The 20,425-nt window shown below is 56.3% G+C and overlaps 1 protein-coding gene across 1 annotated transcript; it reads right to left on the reverse strand.

The window, feature by feature from the left end:
• Window positions 1–1,054: 1,054 nt before the first annotated feature.
• ARRDC2 (arrestin domain containing 2) lies at window positions 1,055–19,167 on the reverse strand. The gene is given in 9 exon segments (XM_065422326.1): window positions 1,055–2,779; window positions 2,879–3,030; window positions 3,296–3,458; window positions 3,978–4,234; window positions 4,606–4,708; window positions 5,498–5,645; window positions 5,862–5,928; window positions 18,644–19,077; window positions 19,079–19,167. Coding segments are annotated over 9 exon segments (1,467 nt in total). The 3' UTR covers window positions 1,055–2,725.
• Between the last annotated feature and the right edge of the window lie 1,258 nt (window positions 19,168–20,425).

Raw genomic sequence — 20,425 nt, forward strand, 5'->3', positions numbered from 1 at the left:
TCTGGGCCCCAAGCATAGAAGGGCATGGACAGAACACAGACATCCCTAGCTGGGGACTATGGAAATGCAGCAGCATTAGCAAGGAGCTGCTGCTGTTGCTTGGAAGAGCCAGGCAGGCTGAGAACTCCCCTAAATACACGTCAGCATCACCCCACATTCCATCCCAGGGCAGAGGGTGTTGCAGGACTCCCCAGAGCAGCCTGGCTGTGCAGCTGGAGCAGAGATCTGTACAAGTGACACAGGCCTGTGGGGTCCCAATGTCTGCTTCATATTCTGCAGCCGCTGCTCCCAGGGACAGCCGGTCAGCAAGACTGGAGGAACGAGGAAGAGCCACATGGAAAGTCACAGAGGCAGGACTGCCAGTAACTTTTCACCTACAGAAACTGGAGATGCAGCCGGGCAGGTACAGCTTCTCCTCGAGCTGGCTGGGACCATCAGGGTATTGCCCTGGCCACATCCCCTCCCCACTAGCTCATGCACTTTCCACTCAGGAGTACAGGGCTCCAAGGTTACTCTGGCTCCAAAGCCGAAGCAGCTAGTGCAGGTACCGAGGTGCACATGTGCTGTGATGGTGCAGACAGGCCCCACACCGGCAACAAGAGGGTTAATGAGAGCCTGTGAAGCCAATTAGCCCTGCCCTGCCACACCTGTGCAAGCCTCAGGCCTGGAAAGGGGAGCTAGTGGCCAAGACCTAGCCCAGTTCAGAGCGGACAGGGAAGGAGAGCAGCTTGATCTAGGAGAGAAAGCTGGTTGCAGCGCCAGCTAGAAGAGACAACAGCCCTTTCAGACACCAGATCCATGAGGATCTAACCCAGGGACCCCATCAATACAAGCTGTACAAGTGCAGCTAGGAGGATGGCAGGTTGGGTCTGGGAATCCAGGGAGTGAGGGACAGATGGAAACTGGTGACCCAAAGCCTTTCCCCCCTCTAGGTCACAGCTGTACAAGCTGCTGTTCATGTGCGGTGTGCCCTGGAGAACTGGGCTCATGCCAACAGGTGAGCCCAGCAGAAGAGGGCAGGAGGGAGCGTTCAAGACACTATTCAGACATTAACTTCAGTATAACAAGAGTTTATTTCAAAACCTGGAGTTGTACAAAAGCAGAATTAAGACAAAAATATAAAAAACAAACAAACAAAACAACCCACCAGTTACAGGTGTATATATAAAAAAAACAAAAATAGCCTTTCCAGTTCCTAGTGGAGGAAACCGACTGCATAGCTAAAGTAAGCTGGTTAGGGACCATTTGCTTTGGCTCGGAGCTGGAATACCGTGGCTGTCAGTGGTTCTAACCCCCAGGCTGGGGGTGGCCACTGCAGGCAGTTTTAGCCTCACACCATGGAATGCACCATTCACCATGGAACAATCAATGGCCAAGATCTCTGGTCTAGTCTGCACTGTGCGCAGTAAGACCAGCCTGAAGCCAAAGGCAGATGCACCCAAGCAATCTTCATTACAACCTCTTCTTCCCTTCCCAACAGGATTTACCAGCTTTCAGTGCTTACAATCAGCAGCATCTGCCTCACTCTGCTAATGGCAGGCAGACCTGTGGCTCTTCCCCACCCACGAGGTGCTGGGTGAAGTGTTAACAAGGCAGCAAGTCCACAGGCAAGTCCACCTGCAGCAGGACTGGATTTAAGGCTCTTCCCTACTCAGCCTAGTGTCTATAGGCCTCATTGCATGTACCCTCCAGTGCTGGGCTACCCGACACTGACCATGTCAGCGACTGTGTGGCCCTGCGGCTGGCAGCTTTCCCGATTTCCCATTCACCTTTTACTCAGGCATATATTGAGGGCAATCAAATGCTACTGGGACAATTCTAGCAGCCCCTAAGGCACAAGCCTTTTAAAGATCAAGGCACAGCTTTCTGCATCAGCAGGAGGTTCAGTGGGTTTTGCACGTTTGTCTGATGCCTGGCAGGGACCAAACTAGATCTGGTGACCAAGACGGCACCATAAGTCTTGCTGTTTATAGAACAGGAGTTCTTCCCTGAGCTCGCAGCTCTCGGCCCCCTGGCGCCTATACAATCCCTGACTCAAGGGAAGAGTCTTTACACATTTAATTCCCGGAGTGTTAGACCAGATGCAATGCACAGCCCCAGCGGCAGGCACCCCGGGACACAACTTAAGGCTCATGGGTGCTGGACAGCAAGGGCCGAGCCTCAGTTTGGGGAGAACAACCCCATTTAATTCTTCAGAGACTGAAATCCTGGTGACTTTATAAGAATGCAGTAGCTGGAGGGTGCCCTCAGATTACCATGGTGTTTAAACCCTTACCCAGAGCAAGATTAAAATGCTTTCCAGTAATCCTGAGAAGCACTTCCCTGTCCTGTTTTCTATTGGCAGGAGTTAGCTGGAGCAAGACCATGGTAGCTGCAAGATGAAGGGGCTTGTTTGAACCCCATACTCCTGCAGAAGATTTCTTAACCCTCCACCCTCCTCTGCCTCCCTTGCACCACGCGCTCAGGAGCTGCTCTGACCCCACATGGCAAGTCCAACACCCTCGTTTCAGCTTTGGGGCAAGAGGAGTCAGTCCATGGGATGTAGCCGCAACAGGTGGTTTCAAGCGGCAGTGAGCGAACAGGTTCTCAGCTCCACACGAGCGCCGGCCTCGCAATAGCCTCTTGGACGCCGATCTGGATACCCAGGGCTGAAGTCCTGCGAGTCTGCAAGCTTCTCATCCCCACAGGATTTGTATTCTAGTAACTGCACTCAGTGGCACTTCCTTCAACAGGTCATGCAGCGTGGCCGGATGCTGTCCGATGTGGGGTTTGGATCCACCTGAAAGGCCAAGTTAAGAAGTGTTGTACCAGACACCAGAGGGAGAGTTATCCCAGCCAGGGTCCCCCAGCCCAACCCCCAGGGGGATGCCGTACTTACCTCGGAGTACAGTGGAGGAGGACGGTAGCGGAACTCTTGGATGTAAGCAAAGAAAGGGCCTTCCAAGCCATTGCCGAGTTCATCCTGGCAGGGCGGGGACAGGTTCTGCGCCGACTCTTCACTGGACACAACAGATGAATATTCAGGGGGAGCTGGAAGGAGAACAGAGGCATTGTGTGATTAGGCAAGAATCTGCTAGCAGGAGACGTGCAGGTAGTTACCTCTGCATTCAGCCACATCCCCTCCCATGGATACCTGGTTCCTGCAGCATAAGACCCACAAAGCCACATGCTAGGCAGAGTCCAGGGGCAGAGGACAAGGCTGCCAGTTTGCCCAGACACTCCCTCGGGACCAGCTCTCACTTGGAGCTGCCACCCCATGCGGCTGGATCCCAATGCACCGAGAACAGTCGCTTACCCTCCGGCTCCTCTGGGATCACCATTCGGAGCCAGTCCAGGTTGACGCTGTACTGGCTGCTGACACTGGATGTGCGGCTCCCGAACGGATGCAGTGGGATTGTCCCAATCACAAGCGGCAATTCCAGGAGCAGCTTGGAGGTCCCAGGAATATCGACACAGACCTTTGAGGGGGAGGACACAGGGGTCACTTCTTAGCATTCCCTCAGCCCATGATGACAGGCAGCACCCAACTCTCCCCCTGATGGGGTGGGAGTGGAGGGGTGCACGCACGGCCTGGCCAGCAACAGGTTCCCTTGGTAGGCTGCTACGCCAGGGTTGGGAGGAAGCTGGCAGACAGCCTCTCCAGCAGGAATACGAGATTTTACCGGCACAGGCAAATACGTAGTTTGATGATGGAGTGGGGAAGGAGGGACTGGATATCAGCACGGGATAAGAACCCAGGAATCCACCTTGCCACCGACCCCACAGAGCCAGGCCGCACCTCAAGCAGGCAGCTGACCCACGGGCATGAGGGGCCCAGCACAGAAAGGGCACTTCGGCAGAGTGACCAAGCCCCACTCGGGCACAGGTAAGAATTTAAGGCAGTGGGACATGGATCAGCTAAGGCAGCTGCCAGAGAAGCCCATCAGCCTGTTTATTCAAGGCCTCATGCTGTGGGTCAGATTTAGTCCCCAGCCTACCTTTAGGGCGTATTCCACACGGATAATGCGGCACTGCAGGATTGAGGGGCCCACGGGAGGGATCTTCAGCGCTCGGCCATGCCACACTTCCCTCTTCCCAGCTGCAATGGAGTCGCCAGCTATGCTGGCCACCACAGACTTCTTCTGCTTCTTGGCACCCCGGGCAATGAACGTCTGAGTCTGGATGATGGCAGCTTTGGGCACTACGGTACGGGTGCTGCAGTTGTCAATTTCAGCAAAGATGGGGATGACCTCACCTGGCAGAAGAGACAGGCTTGATAAAACCCACTGGCCCAGCCACGTGGCGTGCGCTGCACGAGAGAAACCAGGCACGGCTTAGCTGCAGAACTGCCTGGGGTCGCATTTGTGAAGCTACATCTTGTTCCTGCAATTCCAGCCACCCCGTTCCCGCATTTGTTCCCGGGAAGCTGCCCAGACCAAGGACACATCTGAGCAGCGATCAGGGGCTGGGGCCTCTCTGGAGCTTCACACCAGTATGAAGAGCCCAGTCACAGCACGGCTCTAGGAGCCCCATTGCCATAAACCCTTCAGCTCCTTTCAAGCCCCTCTACATCCCTGGGGCAGCTACGTTCAGCACCCTCTGAACAGCGAGGGCCCGTTGAGTTACCTGGCGTGTAGCCTTTTCGGTCGATCTTGGCTGATACAGAGACCTGGCCCCTGTTGCAGTACCAGGCGCGGGCGAGCTTCTCCTTCACGCCCGCCTGAGGAGCCTAGAGGAAGGGACAGAAGCGAGTCACTTTCAGTGCTCTCTAGTCAGGAGCCACCACCCACCTCTCCCTCCCAGGGTCTCCACACAGCCGGCCCGGCCCCGCCCTCCCTCATATTGCTGTCTCCAGCCAGAGTTGTGATCATGGAGATTAGTCACCCACTGAGCAGAGGGCAAAGTCCCAGGGATGGTTCCTCCCACATCTTTTGGTCACATCTACCAAGCAAGAGCAAACCCCCGGCAGTGAGTCTCAGGGTCCAGGTCAACCCACCCGAGTTGCACACAGAGCTAAGATTAGCAGTGTAGACATGCCAGCTCCGAGACCCCTCCCCCACCTCACTGGGGGCCAGAGCCAGGCTCCAGCCCAAGCCCCGGATGTCCACATGGATATTTTTAGCCCTGCAGTGCAAGTCCAGCGAGCCCAAGTCAGTTGGCCTGGCTCGGAGACTCGCTGCCACAGGTCTCCTGTTTTGCTGTGCAGAGGCCCCCTGCCAGCACAACAGGCAGGGCGGACGCTCATCTGGCTGCCCACGTTTTTAAGACAAGGTTTTCAAGCGGGATTGAGAGAAGCTCCATTTGGAGCACCTCGGTTTTGGGGGGCCCAGCTGCAGACGTGCTTTTAGAGGGCAGGTGCGTGCCATGTTCTGAACATCCGGCCCTTTAAAGGCATCTCAAATCAGGCCCCCCGTGTCACTCCTGCTCAAGCTTAGACTGAGCTAAGGTCAGCTCTGAGCACACTGGCTTGGGCCTCAGCTCTCTGAACTGAGCTGAACTCTGGCCGGCGTTCACTCACCAGCAAGGCCGGAGTGTTGATGTCAATGGGCTCAATCACGGTGAATTCTTTCTTCGCTTTCTTGACAACGGACCAGGGTCTGTGCAGCTTGGCTTTCACCCAGTAGCGCACATTCCCGTGCCGGCCCTCAAAGGAGGTGGCCAGAGTCCTGCCCAGGGAGAAGTGACAATGGTTAGGGGGGATTCTTCCCAGGATTCATAAGGAGACACTTTATCCACCTACAGAGCAAACACCCAGAGTGTGCATATTTAAACTGGGCTTACTCTGGGGAGCTGCTGATGCACTAAAACACTTCTACTGCCCCCTCCCCCTGTCCCGCAGACGCTTGCAGTGGTGCGAACACAAAGAATAAAGCTGAACTTACTCTGGGAGCTGAAACGTGAAGGGGAATTCGTGTTTTCCTGCCTGCAGAACTGTGACTTCACCATTGTCTGGGGAGAAAAAAAAAAGATTTAAGGTGAATATGATCGTATATTTCTTGCAAGACTTCCTTATCAGAAGAGTGCTGTTTGGCTGTCACGTTTCTAATGGCTGGATTGCACTTCCTGTAGTTACTTTCATTCTGACTCAGAAGGAGTTGCTGAAGCATTTGACACAGAAAAGCAAAATAAAGACCTGAATTCACAACAGTTGTCACAAGGACAGGAAGAGGCTTCGCAGGGTGTCGTTTAGATTGAACACAAAATATTCTTCATTTAATAGAGCAATATCAGATTTATTGAAGTTAATATATTTTCACTATTAAGAACCCAGAAGACATTCCAGGGAGCTCCAGGGTTAATAACGACCAAAACCCACATGCCAAGATCTTCCTCACCTGCACTGCAGCATGCAAAAGATACGGCAACTCAATTTAGTCTGACTGAAGTAACTAATGTGCAAACAAACTTTTGCCCCTACAGCTCAACATGCACACACAATCCCTCTTCAAACATTTCCAAGGAGAGAGAGAGAGAGAGAGAGATGGGGGGGGGGGGGGGGGAGAGAGACGACCAGAGAGGGGAACTTAAAAAAAAATTAAATCACATTCTGTGGGATCTGCTGCTGTGTTTGGGGGGGGGAGGGGAAAGAGACCCGTCGTTCTGTCTGCTAAACACCCCCTAGGACCCGCTCCTGTCTGATCACCGGCACCATTTCCCGGTTATGTAAGGGTGTGGGACTAAGAATAGCTCCGGCTGTCATTTGTGCCTCTCCGCTGAGGGTCGAGCCGACGTCTTGCAGAAGTTTAGCAGACGGCGGCTGAGCAGCGGTCTCAGCCTTTCCCAGCCGGGGCAGTCTTCGGAGCTGGCTACAGCGAGCCAGCCCCAGCCCCGGGGAGCCCCCGGGGTCACTCCGAGCTCGCCAGCCCCAGCCCCGGGGAGCCCCCGGGGTCACTCCGAGCTCGCCAGCCCCAGGGAGCCCCCGGCCGGGCCCTTGCCAGACACGTCCCGGGGCAAAGCCAACCGGCCAGGAGCGAGAGCCGGTGCCTGGCGGCGCCCCAGCCCGAGGATCGGGTCCCCCCGCCCCGCCCGGGCCGGGCCCTACCTGGCGGGGCCAGCAGCGTGTCGCGGTGGCTCAGGAACGGCACCTGGTCGCTGTAGTTCTGGGTGTAGGCGGTGCTGGAGCCGGCGCTGCGGGACTCGGTCCAGTGCACCTTGGCGCAGCCCTGGGCGTGCAGCTGCAGGGCGCCGAGCCGCGCCTCCCCGGAGAGCTCCAGCACCACGCGGCCGGACACCGCCTCGCCCGGGCTGAAGACGGGCGGCGAGTCCAGCTCGGGGCAGTCGAGCAGGACGCAGAAGCGCCGGAGCCGGTCGAAGAGCATCGCGGGGCCGGGAGCTGGCGGGGCGGAGCAGCCTGTGGGGAGCTGCAGCGCCGCGGCCCTTTAAATGCCATGTGGGGGGCCGGGCCGGGCCGCCCCCTCGCCCCGCGCCCAATGAGCCGCCGGCCTATCCCGCGCGGGGGCGGCCCCGCTGTGGGAGATTGATGGGCCGAGATGTGCAAAACAAAGCCCTGGGCATGTGTGTGTGTGGGGGGGGGGGGGAGCAGCCCCCCAGCCCCGCCCCCGGCTGGGGCTTTGCAGGCAGAGCCCGGGGGGTGCAGCGACTCCCCCCCCCGCTCTGGGGATCAACTTTCCCCCACTGGGCAAAGCCGCAGCGACCCCCGCTCCCGAGCCTGCTCTGCCCTTGCTGGGAAGCGGGACCCTGGCTGGGAACTGCTGGCGGAGGAGAAGGGCAGATGCCTGCAGACACCCGATACAACCCGCGCTTTCTTTCTAAACGGGTCCAGAGACACTTCTGTGATTCTATTGGGATGATTTAGTTGGGAATTGGCCCTGCTTTGAGCAGGGGGTTGGACTAGCAGGGGGTTGGACTAGATACCTCCTGAGGTCCCTTCCAACCCTGATATTCTATGAAACATTAGGAAACTGCCCCTTGCATTGTCTGTCATCTCGCCCAGCACTGGGCTGGGAGTGGTCCCCCGGCAAGGCTGACCCTCCGGTGATCACTTGCTGGGTCCCTAGGTCTAGACAGATGATGTCCAGAAACCAAACGGACGGATTCTGAAACCATCTCATCTCTCAATTCTGGATGTGCCACATCCTGCCCATGTGTCCTCTGTCCCCAGGCCCAGCTTCAGCCGCCTCCTCTGACCCCTTGCAAATGCCGCCTGCTCCTCCACCTCCAAATTCCCAACTGTCCCTGTCCTACAGTAACACAAGCTACAGTACAGGCCATGCCAAGAAACCCTTCCGGACGCTCCGCATTCGCTGCTCGGCTGCATCCCCATGCGACTTAACAGAGTCAAGTGCAGCTGCCCCACGTGCATTTGGTGCCAGAGTTTAAATGCACAAAGTGCACAGCTCACAAGCAAAGCACTGGGCCAAACCCAGAACACTGCAGCTTGCCAGCACGCTTGCAGGCAAGAAGTCAGCCCAGCCAGCGCGCTCTCTGGGACGACTGGGCACACAGAGCGTGTTTGCAGGGCACAAAGAGGAGTTTCAGGATCTTAGTGTTTGATGCTTTCAAAGGAAATAATCCAGCAGCTCCCCATTCCCACTTCAATGTAGCTGAGCCCAGCGTCCCCACAACAACTGTATACGTGCACTCAGTACAGTATTGACCAAAATCCACTTTCCCAGAAGCCTGGTTGACAAGATTGATGCTATGGGGCTTCTCACTAGGGAACTGAGTGGAACAGCTCCGGTTAGCTGCTCCTCCGCCCATGTGCTTGTACAGCAGGAGACATCCACTCTTCTCCTAAAAGCAGGGGTGCCGATGATACAGCCTTAGGCACTGAACTCAATACCTGCCCCAGCCTGATTTACCAAACTGGAGCCACAGAGAGAACCACTCTGGGAGAGAATCACATTCTACACTCCCAGGGCTGTAAAGTGGTGTGTTTTACCCATAACTCTTGCAATTACTTAATGAGCAATTTGTCTTGCTTGTGTTTTTAACCAGGCCAAGTCTAGTGCTGTACAAGGTTTGTAAGTGGCCTAGCACTGCGCTGCGCTTCACGTCTACAAAGCCCAGGAACAATTACATCATCTCTCATGTAAATGGAGTGCGCCACTACCCAGGACAAACACGCATGTTGCCTATGGTGTTCAGCGAAAGGTAAGACAATGTTGTGCTGGAGGCTCTGTGGATACTGAGTTGATCTGCGGTGCAGGTGTCTCTGTTGTTAATCATGCAAAGACACGTGCCTGGCTGTAGAAAGTGACTGAAGGCAGTAAAATGGCCCAGGACTCCGAAGGGATTAAAGCAGCTACAGCAGTTTTCACTTTAATTAAGTAATTTGTTAAGCATCGCGTGTGCTCTGCCCCCAGGTTTCTGCCTGGTACAGCACCAGGGAAAGGGCCTGCTGCTTTGTTACCTGTATGTGCAGTGCCCTGCTCAGCGGGGGTAGGGGTCTGCCCGCTACCACCATGTAAACCTCAATAAAGACTGCAGGAGCGGAACCACGTGCAATGGGAGTTCGCATGTGAATTCCAATTGGAATGGGGTGTGTGCCACAGCATGGGAAGGGTTAATTTGTGACAGGCAGCTCTGGGAGGCTCCTTGTCATCCCTGTGGGTACCTCAGGGTACAATCACTCCTCACGGCCAGAGACATTCTTGCTGTCCTGTTTTAAGGCCTGATACACCTCCCAGTGCAGTCAATGCAAAGACTTGCACTGACTTCAGTGGGAGTTCGATTGAGCCCTTGTAAAAGATGGAAAATTTCCCCACTCAGTCCATGGCCCCCATGCCCCTGCATCTGATCCTGACCATCTTTGAGGGAAGTACTGTCTGCATGTTAGCGATGGGGAACCGAGTCACAGAGAGACTCTAGGTCTGTCTGCACTGCAATCGGGGGCGGGGGGTGTGATCGTAGCACATGTAAGGCAGGCTTGACCTACCTAGTGTGGGTACCAATAGCAGTGAACCCATGTTCCCTAAACTCTGGAACATCCTCCCTGTCCGTGCTCTTTGTATGCTCTGTCTCTCCAGAGAGCATTCTGGCCCATGCATTCCACTGGCCCCTCACAGTGCCTGTGCCTGGGTTCTGAATGGGGGTAGGCACAGATGCATTGAGAGGCAGGAATTTTCCAAGCTGCGTCGAGCTGCGTGCCCGAGTCTCTGAGGGTGGGACTGAGCTCTGCTGCCGAGCCTGTTGTCACTGCCTGTCTGCTGAGGTGAGCATGATGCTGCCAGGGCAGGTGGAGGAACAGTTTTCCCTGCAATGTTATTTCACTAGGCAACGTCCCATTGACATGAACGGAATGTCGCACATCTGATTTCAGAAGACTTTGCCAATAGGAAGAGCAACATTGTCTTGGTGTGACTCGCCGATCATGCATCCTCTGGCCGCCTGGGGCGGCAGTGTTATGACACATCAGCTTTGCTAATCGGTCCACTCTGGCTCACCTGGAGCACTCCAGTTCTAGCAGGCTGGGCAATGTAAAGGTGTCTATGGGCCTGCACCAGCTGCTCTGCGCCTGACTCCTGTGAGCCCCCTCAATTTCAAGGGGCTGTGAGAACGCCACTGTTCAGTACAGTGCACGGTGGAGTAGGGACCCAAATCTAACTGCAGGAGTTTCGGAGGCCTTTCCTCTTACTGCCCTGATAAGCATAAAGTCATGCACGTTGGAAAAAATAATCCCAACCCGACATCCAAGACGCTGGTGCTAAATTAGCTGTTACCACCCAAAAAAGAGATCTTGGCATCACCATGGATAGTTCTCTGAAACCTTCTGCTCAATGCGCAGCAGTGGTCAAAAAGTCTAACTATAGGTTAGGACCAATTAAGAAAGGGATAGAAAATAAACCAGAAAATAGCATATTGCCACTGTATGAATCACGGTGCTGGGTCCCGTTCTGGTCACCCCACCTCACAAAGGATAGAGTGGAACTGCAAAAGGTTCAGAGAAGGGCAACAAAGGTGATCAAGGGGATGGAACGGCTTCCATGCAAGAAGAGATTTAAAAGATTAGGCTGTTCATCTTAGAAAAGAGACAACGAAGGGGGGAATAGGATGGCGGTCTATAAGATCATGAATGGTGTGGAAAAGTGACTAGAGAACTGTTATTTACCCTTTCCCACAATATAAAACTGGGAGTCACCCCATGAAATTAATAGGCAGCAGGTTTAATACAAAAAAGAGGAAGTACTTATTCACACAATGCACAACTAACCTGTGAAACACATTGTCAGGGGATGTTGTGAAACCAAAAGTATAACTGGGTTCAAAAAAGAATGAGATCAGTTCCTGGAGGATAGGTCCACCAATGGCTATTAGCCAAGATGATTAAGGACACACAACCCCATGCTCTGGGTGATCCTAAACTTCTGACTACCAGAAGCCAGGAGTAGAAGACAGGGATGGATCACTCCATACATTACCCTGTTGTGTACACTTCCCCCGAAGCTCTGGTGCAGGACACTGTCAGAGACAGGACACTGGAGAAGATGGACCATGGTTGGACCCAGTATGGTAATTCTCGTGTTCTTATGCCATTCTGGCGACAACAGATAGCCCATTTCAACCTCTAGAGCATGTAAATAATGTCAGAGATAACCAGGTCTGCTCATTAATTAGCATTTGTAAAGCACTTTGAAGAGAAGAGCGTGATATAAGTGTTCAGCATTGTGATCTAATGGAAGAACAAATAAGAAAATTAAAGACAAAACTAGCTCAGTTAAGGTACCCATGGAGTTCTCCATCAGGGCTACACCCACCCCACCCAAATCTGTGTCAGTCCCTTAATTCCCTAATACACCCACATTAAATGGGAGTTAAGGCTGTATCAGTCATTGCAGTGCCGTTGTACTTATCCTAAGGACAGGCGCTGAAACGCAGTCAATTCCCTGAGAAAGTAAAACATAAAAGAAATCCTAACATGTGAAAGATCCAAATGCACAGCGGCGGCCCCCCAAAGAGCCCAAGCTGCCCTCACAGTGATGCCAGGCGATTACCATGGGGATAAATAGCGTTTGCACTCCCATGGTAGAGGAAGCTGGTTTCCGATCTTCTCCCTTTCCTCCCAGTGTCGCAGGTTTCCCCACTCACTAATCACACCTTGTGCAGAGGAAAGAGGTTGACTTTTCTCCCTGTGCTCAGACAGGATCCCAGAGTTCCCTGGCACAAGCATCACAAGGTGGTGACGGTGCCATTGACAGTGAACGTGCTCTCCTCACATACAAAAGGGAAAACCGTCACTAGCAGGCAGTGCCTGATTTCGTGATTAGTCCCACTGCTCCCACCAGGGCTTTGCACAGAGCCAGGCACTCCAGAATCACAGGGATTTTCTGTCTAGCGCACAGCGTTACATATTCTGCAGTCTGCACCGCCACCCAGCGGGAGCCACGGAGCAAAGCAAGCCCAGAGTCCCTCTGCTCAGTAACACTCAGAGAGAGGAACCAAAAGGCGTCTTTGCCTTGGTGTTTCAGAGCAGGGAAGCAGAGGCACCTACTGGCCAAACAGCAGAATCACACGATTAACCGGTCACCAGACATAGGCTGGCCCATCGGGCACCTTGCCCAAAGTTTTGTTGACATAATAACTATAGGGATCAGGGGCGTGAAAAAGCCACACACCACTAGCCAACACAGCTGTGACAGCAAAACTCCCAGCGTAGATGCAGCTACACTGACAGAAGAGAGCTTCTTTTGGCTTCGCTAATGTCATCTGGGGCAGTGGGGCTACTAAGCCGGCAGACAAACTCCGTCTGTGGGCAAACTTCGTCTGCCCTTGAGGGTTGTCCTGTAGACTAGGGGGTACTTTACCAACTCAAAACTCAGCCCAGCTTCAGGTGCTTCAGCTGCTGGTGATACTGGGGTGGAAGGGGATATTTGTCCCCCAAAATATAATCTTCAAGAGGCCCCAAATTATTGCCAGAAAGGCCAAAATATGTAAATTATGTACAGTTTTCATCCTGTACATAAATTACAAATCACAGCAAAATACTGACACAGGAGCCAAACTTTTCTTTTCTAAATTCTTGAAATCCAAGATTTTCCAGGGCTCTCACTAGCCCTTGGACTCCTGGAGGTTAGTTTTTAAATACCGACATCCATGGCCCCCACGTACCCACTTCCCCCCCTCCCCCAATAATGGGACTCTAGAACTGGCCCTGCCCAGTTTCAGCCAAAGGTTCCCAGCTGCCCCGCAGTCGTCTGGCCTCAGTCCCCCCCCCACACACACACCTTGGGGTCCATCCTAACACTCCCCTGGGCCGAGAACACCCTTGTCCCAGGGTAGTTTATTATTATGCACGTCTCAAAGTAAACTAAAGTCCCACATTGTAACTCATACACCTCTGGCTCTGCTGCCTTTTGTCCCTTTGGACTTCTCTTCAGTCCCCCATCTTCCTTCCTTCCTGGGCTCCCCCCATCACTCCCCCAGAGGTCACAGGCTCCATCATCGCAATAACACACAACCCACATCTGCCCGCCTGGATTAACCCTGCTGGGTCCTTTTCCAGCTCCCTTCCCCTCGTACGGAACAGCGGCCACCGAGATGCTCTCCTGGGCTTTCCATCCAGCACCCACCGAGAGTGGCCAGAACCCCCTGCTGCTCTGCAGGCCCTTGGCTTCTTTCAGCCTCAGTTCTCTCCCAACTCCTTATACACCAGTGGGCACAGAGCACTCCCTGGACCTGCCTCGGGCTCCAGAGCACCCAGGCCCATATTTCCTGCGCCCAGGTGCTACCCTGCCCCTAACCAGGCCTAGCCAGGGCACACCTGTGCAGGCCGAGGAGGACTGAGACCCTGTGACAAGATGCAATCATGGAAGGTGAGGGGAGGCCCAGCCACCCAATGTGCAGATCCAGTGCCGGGCGTGCGCAGCATGTGCCTTCTCCACCCACGGGGCAGGACCCTTGGGAAGAGCCCACCAGGGTGCTGTCAATTATCGAGGGGCAGCTCTGACTCAAATGCAACGGAGCTTCCTGGAAGAGCCTGCGAGAGGCACCGAGCCCAGCTCCCTCCTGCCTGGCACCTCGGGACACCAACGCAGAGCAGGCACCAAACGCTGTCACGTCAGAAAGGCAGTGTGCCACGCCCACTTTGCACAGGGGCCCAATCCTGCATCGCACTGACGCTTCTCCAGTGCAACACCAGTGGAAAACACCCCCAGCTCACTTCACCACCACGCTGCACTCCCTTTGCATCGATAGAAATGGAAACACGAGGTGCAGGGCAAAGGAGAACCAGACCCAACGGATTAACCTGAGTGGGAGTCAGGACTCTGGGTTCTCGATTCTGCAGGGGAGAAGTGGACTTAGTGTCTCTGGCCGGGTTCTTCAACGACGCTACAGTCCATTTTTGGTGCCTATGTGACTCGCCTGTGGCCACGATCCTGCAGACACTGACACGTGCTTAACTGTAAGCAGGTGAGCAGACCCACTGAAATCACGTGCTCAGAGTTATGCCCATTGGTGAGTGTTTGCACCAGCAAGACCCTCGTCTCTCTGTGCCACTCGTTCCTTGGCTGTAAAACGGGTATCGTAAAACCCAGACCCAGGGTGACATTGTCAAAACTAACATAGGCACTTAGGGGCCAAAGTCCCATTGAAAGTCAATGAAACGTGGGCTCCTAAGACATTGAGGTGCTTTTGAAAATGTTACTCTTAGACTGAGCTCTTGGGCGCAGCAGGGCCGGTTCTGCTGGGAGTTTGTGCACGGCCCAGCACAGTGGGGCCTGCCCTCCGGGCACTACCGTAATGCAGATAATAAACACGACCAGTGCTACACCCAGGTAAAGTGCTTTGGGATCGCCGATGGCAGCGCTGGAAAAGGGCAGCTTTGGGTACAGGCTCTCTCTGAACACCCGGTGTGTTATTTCATGCAGAAGAATCCGCGGAGATCGCTGTTTCTGCCTCTGTCCAGTGAGCCCCCTCTGTCCGTCTGCTTAGGGCATTTACACAGCAGGAGCCTAACTGCCCTCACGCTCAGTCCGAACAGAGGGTTCCCCAAAGGAGGCACACGCCAGACCCAAGCCAACAACCCAGCTGCCTCCTGTGCGTTGCCTGCCAGCCAGCCTGCGAGGGATAAGTGTGGGGAGGAAAGTCTGGGCTCTCGGGCTGGGGTTTCCAGAGGGATTGGCATGATTGTCCGTCGTCTCCTTAGCACAAGGGCGCTGAGCAGCCCGGGGGACAAATGCTGCTGCTCTGCAGGCTGGGCGGAGGATCGGAGCAGGGAAAGGAGACAGGATGTAAACCCTGAGTTGAGCTGGGCCAGTGCAAACCGGGGGCACCACAGGAACACGACCCCCCGCACGACAGGCTGTGGCGCTGTGCTGTCTGGAGCCATGTGGGTGCATCCTGGGGGAAGCCACTGCTCCCTGCCTGCACAGATCTCCCCAGGCTCAGCGCCTGCTGGGCGCGTGGCTGCACGCGGGAGGGGCTATAAGGCGCTCACAGCTCAGCAGGAAGCTCAGCACCCCGCCCACTGGGGCTCTGCTCCCTGTTGTTACCATGGCACCCGCTGCATTTTTTTTTAAACCCCAGGCAACCAGTAGATCTCCGCAGGAAGCGGCAGCTGCTGCAGGAGAAGCAAGGAGAGGCCACGTGGGTGGTGCACAGAGTGCTGACGACAGGCCCTTCTGCACCCCACGCAGTCCTCACCAAGGGGCCCCGCAGCCCTCCTGATGAGGGGTATGAGCGCTGGGTGGGGCCCCAGGGCAGCAGTCTTGGCTGCACAATGGCTTTTCTCGGAAGTACTCGGTGCGCTGCCTGCTGTAGCACGTCCCTCGCCTCCTCCTGTGCTTCAGGAAGCAGTGATCACACACCCGGTGCCCCAGGGAGAGCACGAACCCAGCACAAGGTCATAGCCAATAAAATCACAAACCCTGGAGTCTGGCAAAACCCACCGCAGCTCCCCACGGGGCCTGGCTAAACCTTCCCGCCCCAGTGGGTGAGGCCAGGGGCCAGCAGAACAATGGAAATCCCATCTCAGCTCCAAGCTGCACCACAGCAGGGTCCTGCCAGGACACAGCATCCAGAGTCAGGCTACGCGCCTCCCCTGTGGCTCCAGGGGGCTCTGGCAACATGCAAACCAAGCCATGAAATCTAAACACAGACAGCGGCTCGCGGCTTCCCAGGGGAGAATCACAGCGGGTATTAATGGGGAACAAAGCTCACCCCATCCTCCTCCTAGCTCATGAAATCACCCTCACTGCTGCATGCAACCAGGAGAGCACCTCCCTGTGTGAGCTCATGGCGGGGCCTCTCCCCAACCCCCTGATCTACGCACCCTCTTTTCATTGCAACATAGAGTGGCAGTGCAGGGGAGGGAAACCAAGGGCTGGATTCAGGAGGCTACAGCTGCTTCGTGCTGCTGTGGTGGCACAGAGCAGCCAGCGCGAACCAGCAAATCTGGCCCTACGCACTTACCTGGAAGAAAAACAACTCGCCAAAGGAACAAACACGATCCACCCCAGCTGGGACAGCGATTCCTCGCATCCCACATCTGATTATTCAGTTTTAACACATTCTTCTAGCCAGAAATGTCGCTTCTGTCCTTCTGGGGTGAGCGGCTGGTTCCCATGCCAGACGTGGCCAGAGATCTGCAAACTACATGCTTGGCAGTCACACATCCACTCCCAGCTCAACCCCTGCAGCCCCCTGGCCACTGTGTGAATTCACAGGGATTGGCTTCCTCCACCTGGTACCTGGGTCAGCGTGAACACTTCAGCAAAATGCCAACATTCACAGTGCCGGGTGGGGAGAACCAGGCCGACTGGGAAGCAGAACAGGGTTTCCCTATGGGCCATCACTGCCATGGGTATCTCCTGGGCAGAGACTCCATGGCGAGAACATCTTCATTAGGCAAAGCTAACAGCTTGATCGCTGTTAATGAGCACAGAACCCCCGTGCTATTGGTCCTGTCCATCCTAGCTTGGCTGCATTGCGCTGGGTAGGTCGGAGCAGGCTGTGTCTATTAAGCTGATTAAGGGTGAAGTCCGGGAGGGGTGTATTGGGCCAGAGCCATGGAACAAGAACAAATATTTGCCAGGCAGCTAAGTGCTCCATTCACACCTGAGACGACTTCGCTGTTTACCCTTCTCTGTACAAATAAAGCAAGAGCAGCAGCAGCTTTGTGCGTCCCAGGGCCGAGCCCCTGGGACAGAGGTTTGGGCCAAAGGGGCCCGGTGCCGGCAGAAGAGAGAACTCCCTCGAGGGGATGCTGGCGTGGGAGCAGGTAAGTCAGAGGCACTTTGTGAGTGCCTTTGGCTTTCAGTGGGAAATGGGGCTTACATCCAGTAAAGTCAAGGGCTCTTGTGCTCGTAGGTCACTGAGGCATGTTGAACCCCCGCCCCAGCATCTCGCAGGGCAAACCTGCCCTTACAGGAGCTGTGGTCATGAGCCCGCCGGGGCTGGAGCTTGCTAGCAGCATCTCTGTGAAAGGCCTGAAGCCGAACAGCCCCTCTGGAATGAATGCCTATGAAACCCCATCTGGTGCCCTGGGTCACACACTGGCCTCCCCAGCTCCACAGAGCCAGGAGGCTTTTCTCACAGAGCTCTTGGTGAGAGAGCTTTCATTGCTGCTCCCTGCCAGGTGTGGGAGAGGCACCGAGATCGGGGGTGAGGGGTCATGCTGGCCCTGCTCTGAGCTTTGGCATCTCCTGTCTGCAGGGCCTGGCAGAGGAAGGCTTCCTGGGCAGTGCTGTCACATGACACCTGGCCCACCAGCATTAGCCAGTGCCGGATGGGGAGCTGACTAGACTCCATGGCTGATTTAGAGTTTATGCTCAGAGCTAGAGCCCCGCCAGTGCTGCTCTGAGCATGAGCCAGGCATCGTCTGCCCTCCCGCGAGAGCCCAATGCCTCGCTCTCCTCGGCGAGGGTTTATTTCTGTAAGGGGACTGTGGGCAGGGAGAGGCTGATGAACCGTCCATCGTTTGCAGGATCTAATACTGAGCTAATTTCACTCCCCCTCCACGTGGGGCAAGGAACAGCCCCTGAAAGGGCCAATTCAAGCTACTGGAAAACCAGGGCTTGTATTTAGTCAGGAAGGATCCCCAGCCCTTGCATGTCTGGCACCACCATACTCTGGCTGGAGTCACATCTAGACTGCCCACAGCCGGGGGTCTGATTGCGTTTGACCCAGACACCCTAGTTCAGAGACGGGCTAGTCCAGGCAAAACTCACGTTGCTTGATCCTGCCTTCCCGCCCATGCAGAGAGGTGGGAAATCGAGGTCCCGTTTGCCTCCCAGCTCTGGAGACTGGAGTAAATAACTTGGGCAGCGAAAGGGGAGAGCCACAGCTTTTGGAAGTTAGCCACTGGGGCGTTCACACAACAGCGGCTCCTGCGGGACTCTGCGCAGAGCAGACACTGCACCAACATCCCTCGGTGCCGCCTGGCACTGCCACCTCATTCAGCCCAATCACACACCGCAAGGAGCACCAGCTCACGGACCCAAATCCTCCCTGGGCAACAGAACCAAGGGGACAAACCTGACCCTTCATCGCCAAAACAGGCACCACGTGCAAGCAGCTGGGGGGGCGACCTGAAGGAAACGCCCTGCTCAGGTGCCAGGACACCTCCCACAGGCGGGCAGGGCTGGGCACGGGGACAGAGACAGCTAAGGGGGGACGATGTGGCTCCCCAGGAGCACCAAGGACACCTCCCACAGGCGGGCAGGGCTGGGCAGGGGGACAGCCTGGAGCCAGGCCAGGGACTCACCGCGGATGAGCTGGTAGCGCGACCGGAGGTAGGGCTCGTAGGCGCTGTAGTCGCTGTAGACCGTGTTCATCCCCACGCTCCTGCTCTCCAGCCAGTGCGCCGTGGCCAAGCCCCGGGCGCAGACCTCCAGCGCTCGCACCTTCAGCCCCGTGGTGAGCTCCAGCACCACCTGGCCGGCGAGCAGCTCCCCGCCGCGGTACACCCCCTGCGCCGGGCCGCCGGCCAGCTCCAGCGCGAAGCGGCGGATCTTGCCCAGGTGCTGCATGGCCGGCGCGGAGTCTGGCAAACTCCTGTCCCCCGAGCCGAGCCCGGGCACCGGGGGCGCGTCTCCCCGGCGGGGCTGGGGCCCGGAGAGCGAGCTCGGCCCCGCGGAGTCCCGGCTCCAGCGCAGGGCAGCTCGGCTTATCGCTGCGCCCCGGCCACACCTCCCCGCCGCGCCGCGCAGCGCAGGGACCGCCCGAAAAGCGCAGCAGCCCCGCCCCGCGGCTGGCCCCGGCTCCCCGCACTCCGGCGCCCATGGCCATGTAAGGCTCTTTGCCTCTCTGCTTTGCCCTGAGCCCGGCTCCCTTCGTGTCCCGTTTGCCTTCCAGGGCAGCAGCCCAGGAGTGAACCCAACAGGGCGCAGCCCTTTTCAGCGGGACAGCTCAGTACCTGGTTCCCATTTTACATATGGGAAAACTGAGGCACTGGGCGGGGAAGCGCCTTGCCCACGATCACCCAGGAGGCCAGTGGCACAAGTGGGAATAGAATCCAGTTGCCCTGACGCTGGGTCTAGAACAGGGGTGGGCAAACTACGGCCCGGGGGTCGTATCTGGCCCTCCAGACGTTTTAATCCAGCCCTCGAGCTCCTGCTGCGGAGTGGGGCCCGGAGCTTGCCCTGCTCCGGCGCTCCAGCCGGGGAGCGGAGTCAGGGGCTTGCCCCGCTCCATGCAGCTCCTGGAACCAGCAGCATGTCCACCCTCTGGCTCCTACGCGTAGGGGCAGCCAGGGGGCTCCGCACGCTGCACCCGCCCCCAGCACTGCCCCCACCGCTCCCATTGGCCAGGAATCGTGGCCAATGGGAGCTGCAGGGGCGGCGCCTGCGGACAGGGCACCGCGCAGAGCTGCCTGGCCACGCCTCTGCGTAGGAGGTGGATGGGGGACATGCCACTGCTTCTGGGAGTTGCTTGAGATAAGCGCCCCCCAGAGCCTGCACCCCTGACCCCCTCCCGTGTCCTAACCCCCTGCCCCAGCCCTGATACCCCTCCTGCCCTCAAACCCCTCGGTGCCAGCCCAGAGCACCCTCCTGCACCCCCAACCCCTCATCCCCAGCCCCACCCCCCCAGCTAGAGCCCTCACCCCCTCCCGTACCCCAACCCCCAATTTTGTGAGCATTCATGGCCCACCATACAATTTCCATACCCAGATGTGGCTCTCAGGCCAAAAAGTTTGCCCACCCCTGGTCTAGAGCCCTGCCCAGGGCGCAGGCCACTGTCCTAGTGTTGCTGTTGTGTGTTGTTCACAAGAACCAGGCTACTCACAATTATATCAGAATCCAGGCCCAGCCCAAGGATGTGTATAAATGTGTTCTTGTCTGGGAGGGAGCACATAGTGCTGGGCCCCTCCAGCTACCACCAGCTGTATCTAGTAGCCCTGCTGAATGAGGCAAGAGGCAGTTTGCTGGAGGATCTTTTCAGAAGCCCCTCTAGTCTAGGCTGGTTCGTAAATGGGCCCATCACTGTGGTATCTGAGCACTTTCCAGCACTGAACGCCCTGGCCTGGGTTTCTGCATGACTTCAGTCA

The sequence above is a fragment of the Emys orbicularis genome, chromosome 24 (genome assembly GCF_028017835.1).
Source record: "Emys orbicularis isolate rEmyOrb1 chromosome 24, rEmyOrb1.hap1, whole genome shotgun sequence".
NCBI lineage: Eukaryota > Metazoa > Chordata > Testudines > Emydidae > Emys > Emys orbicularis.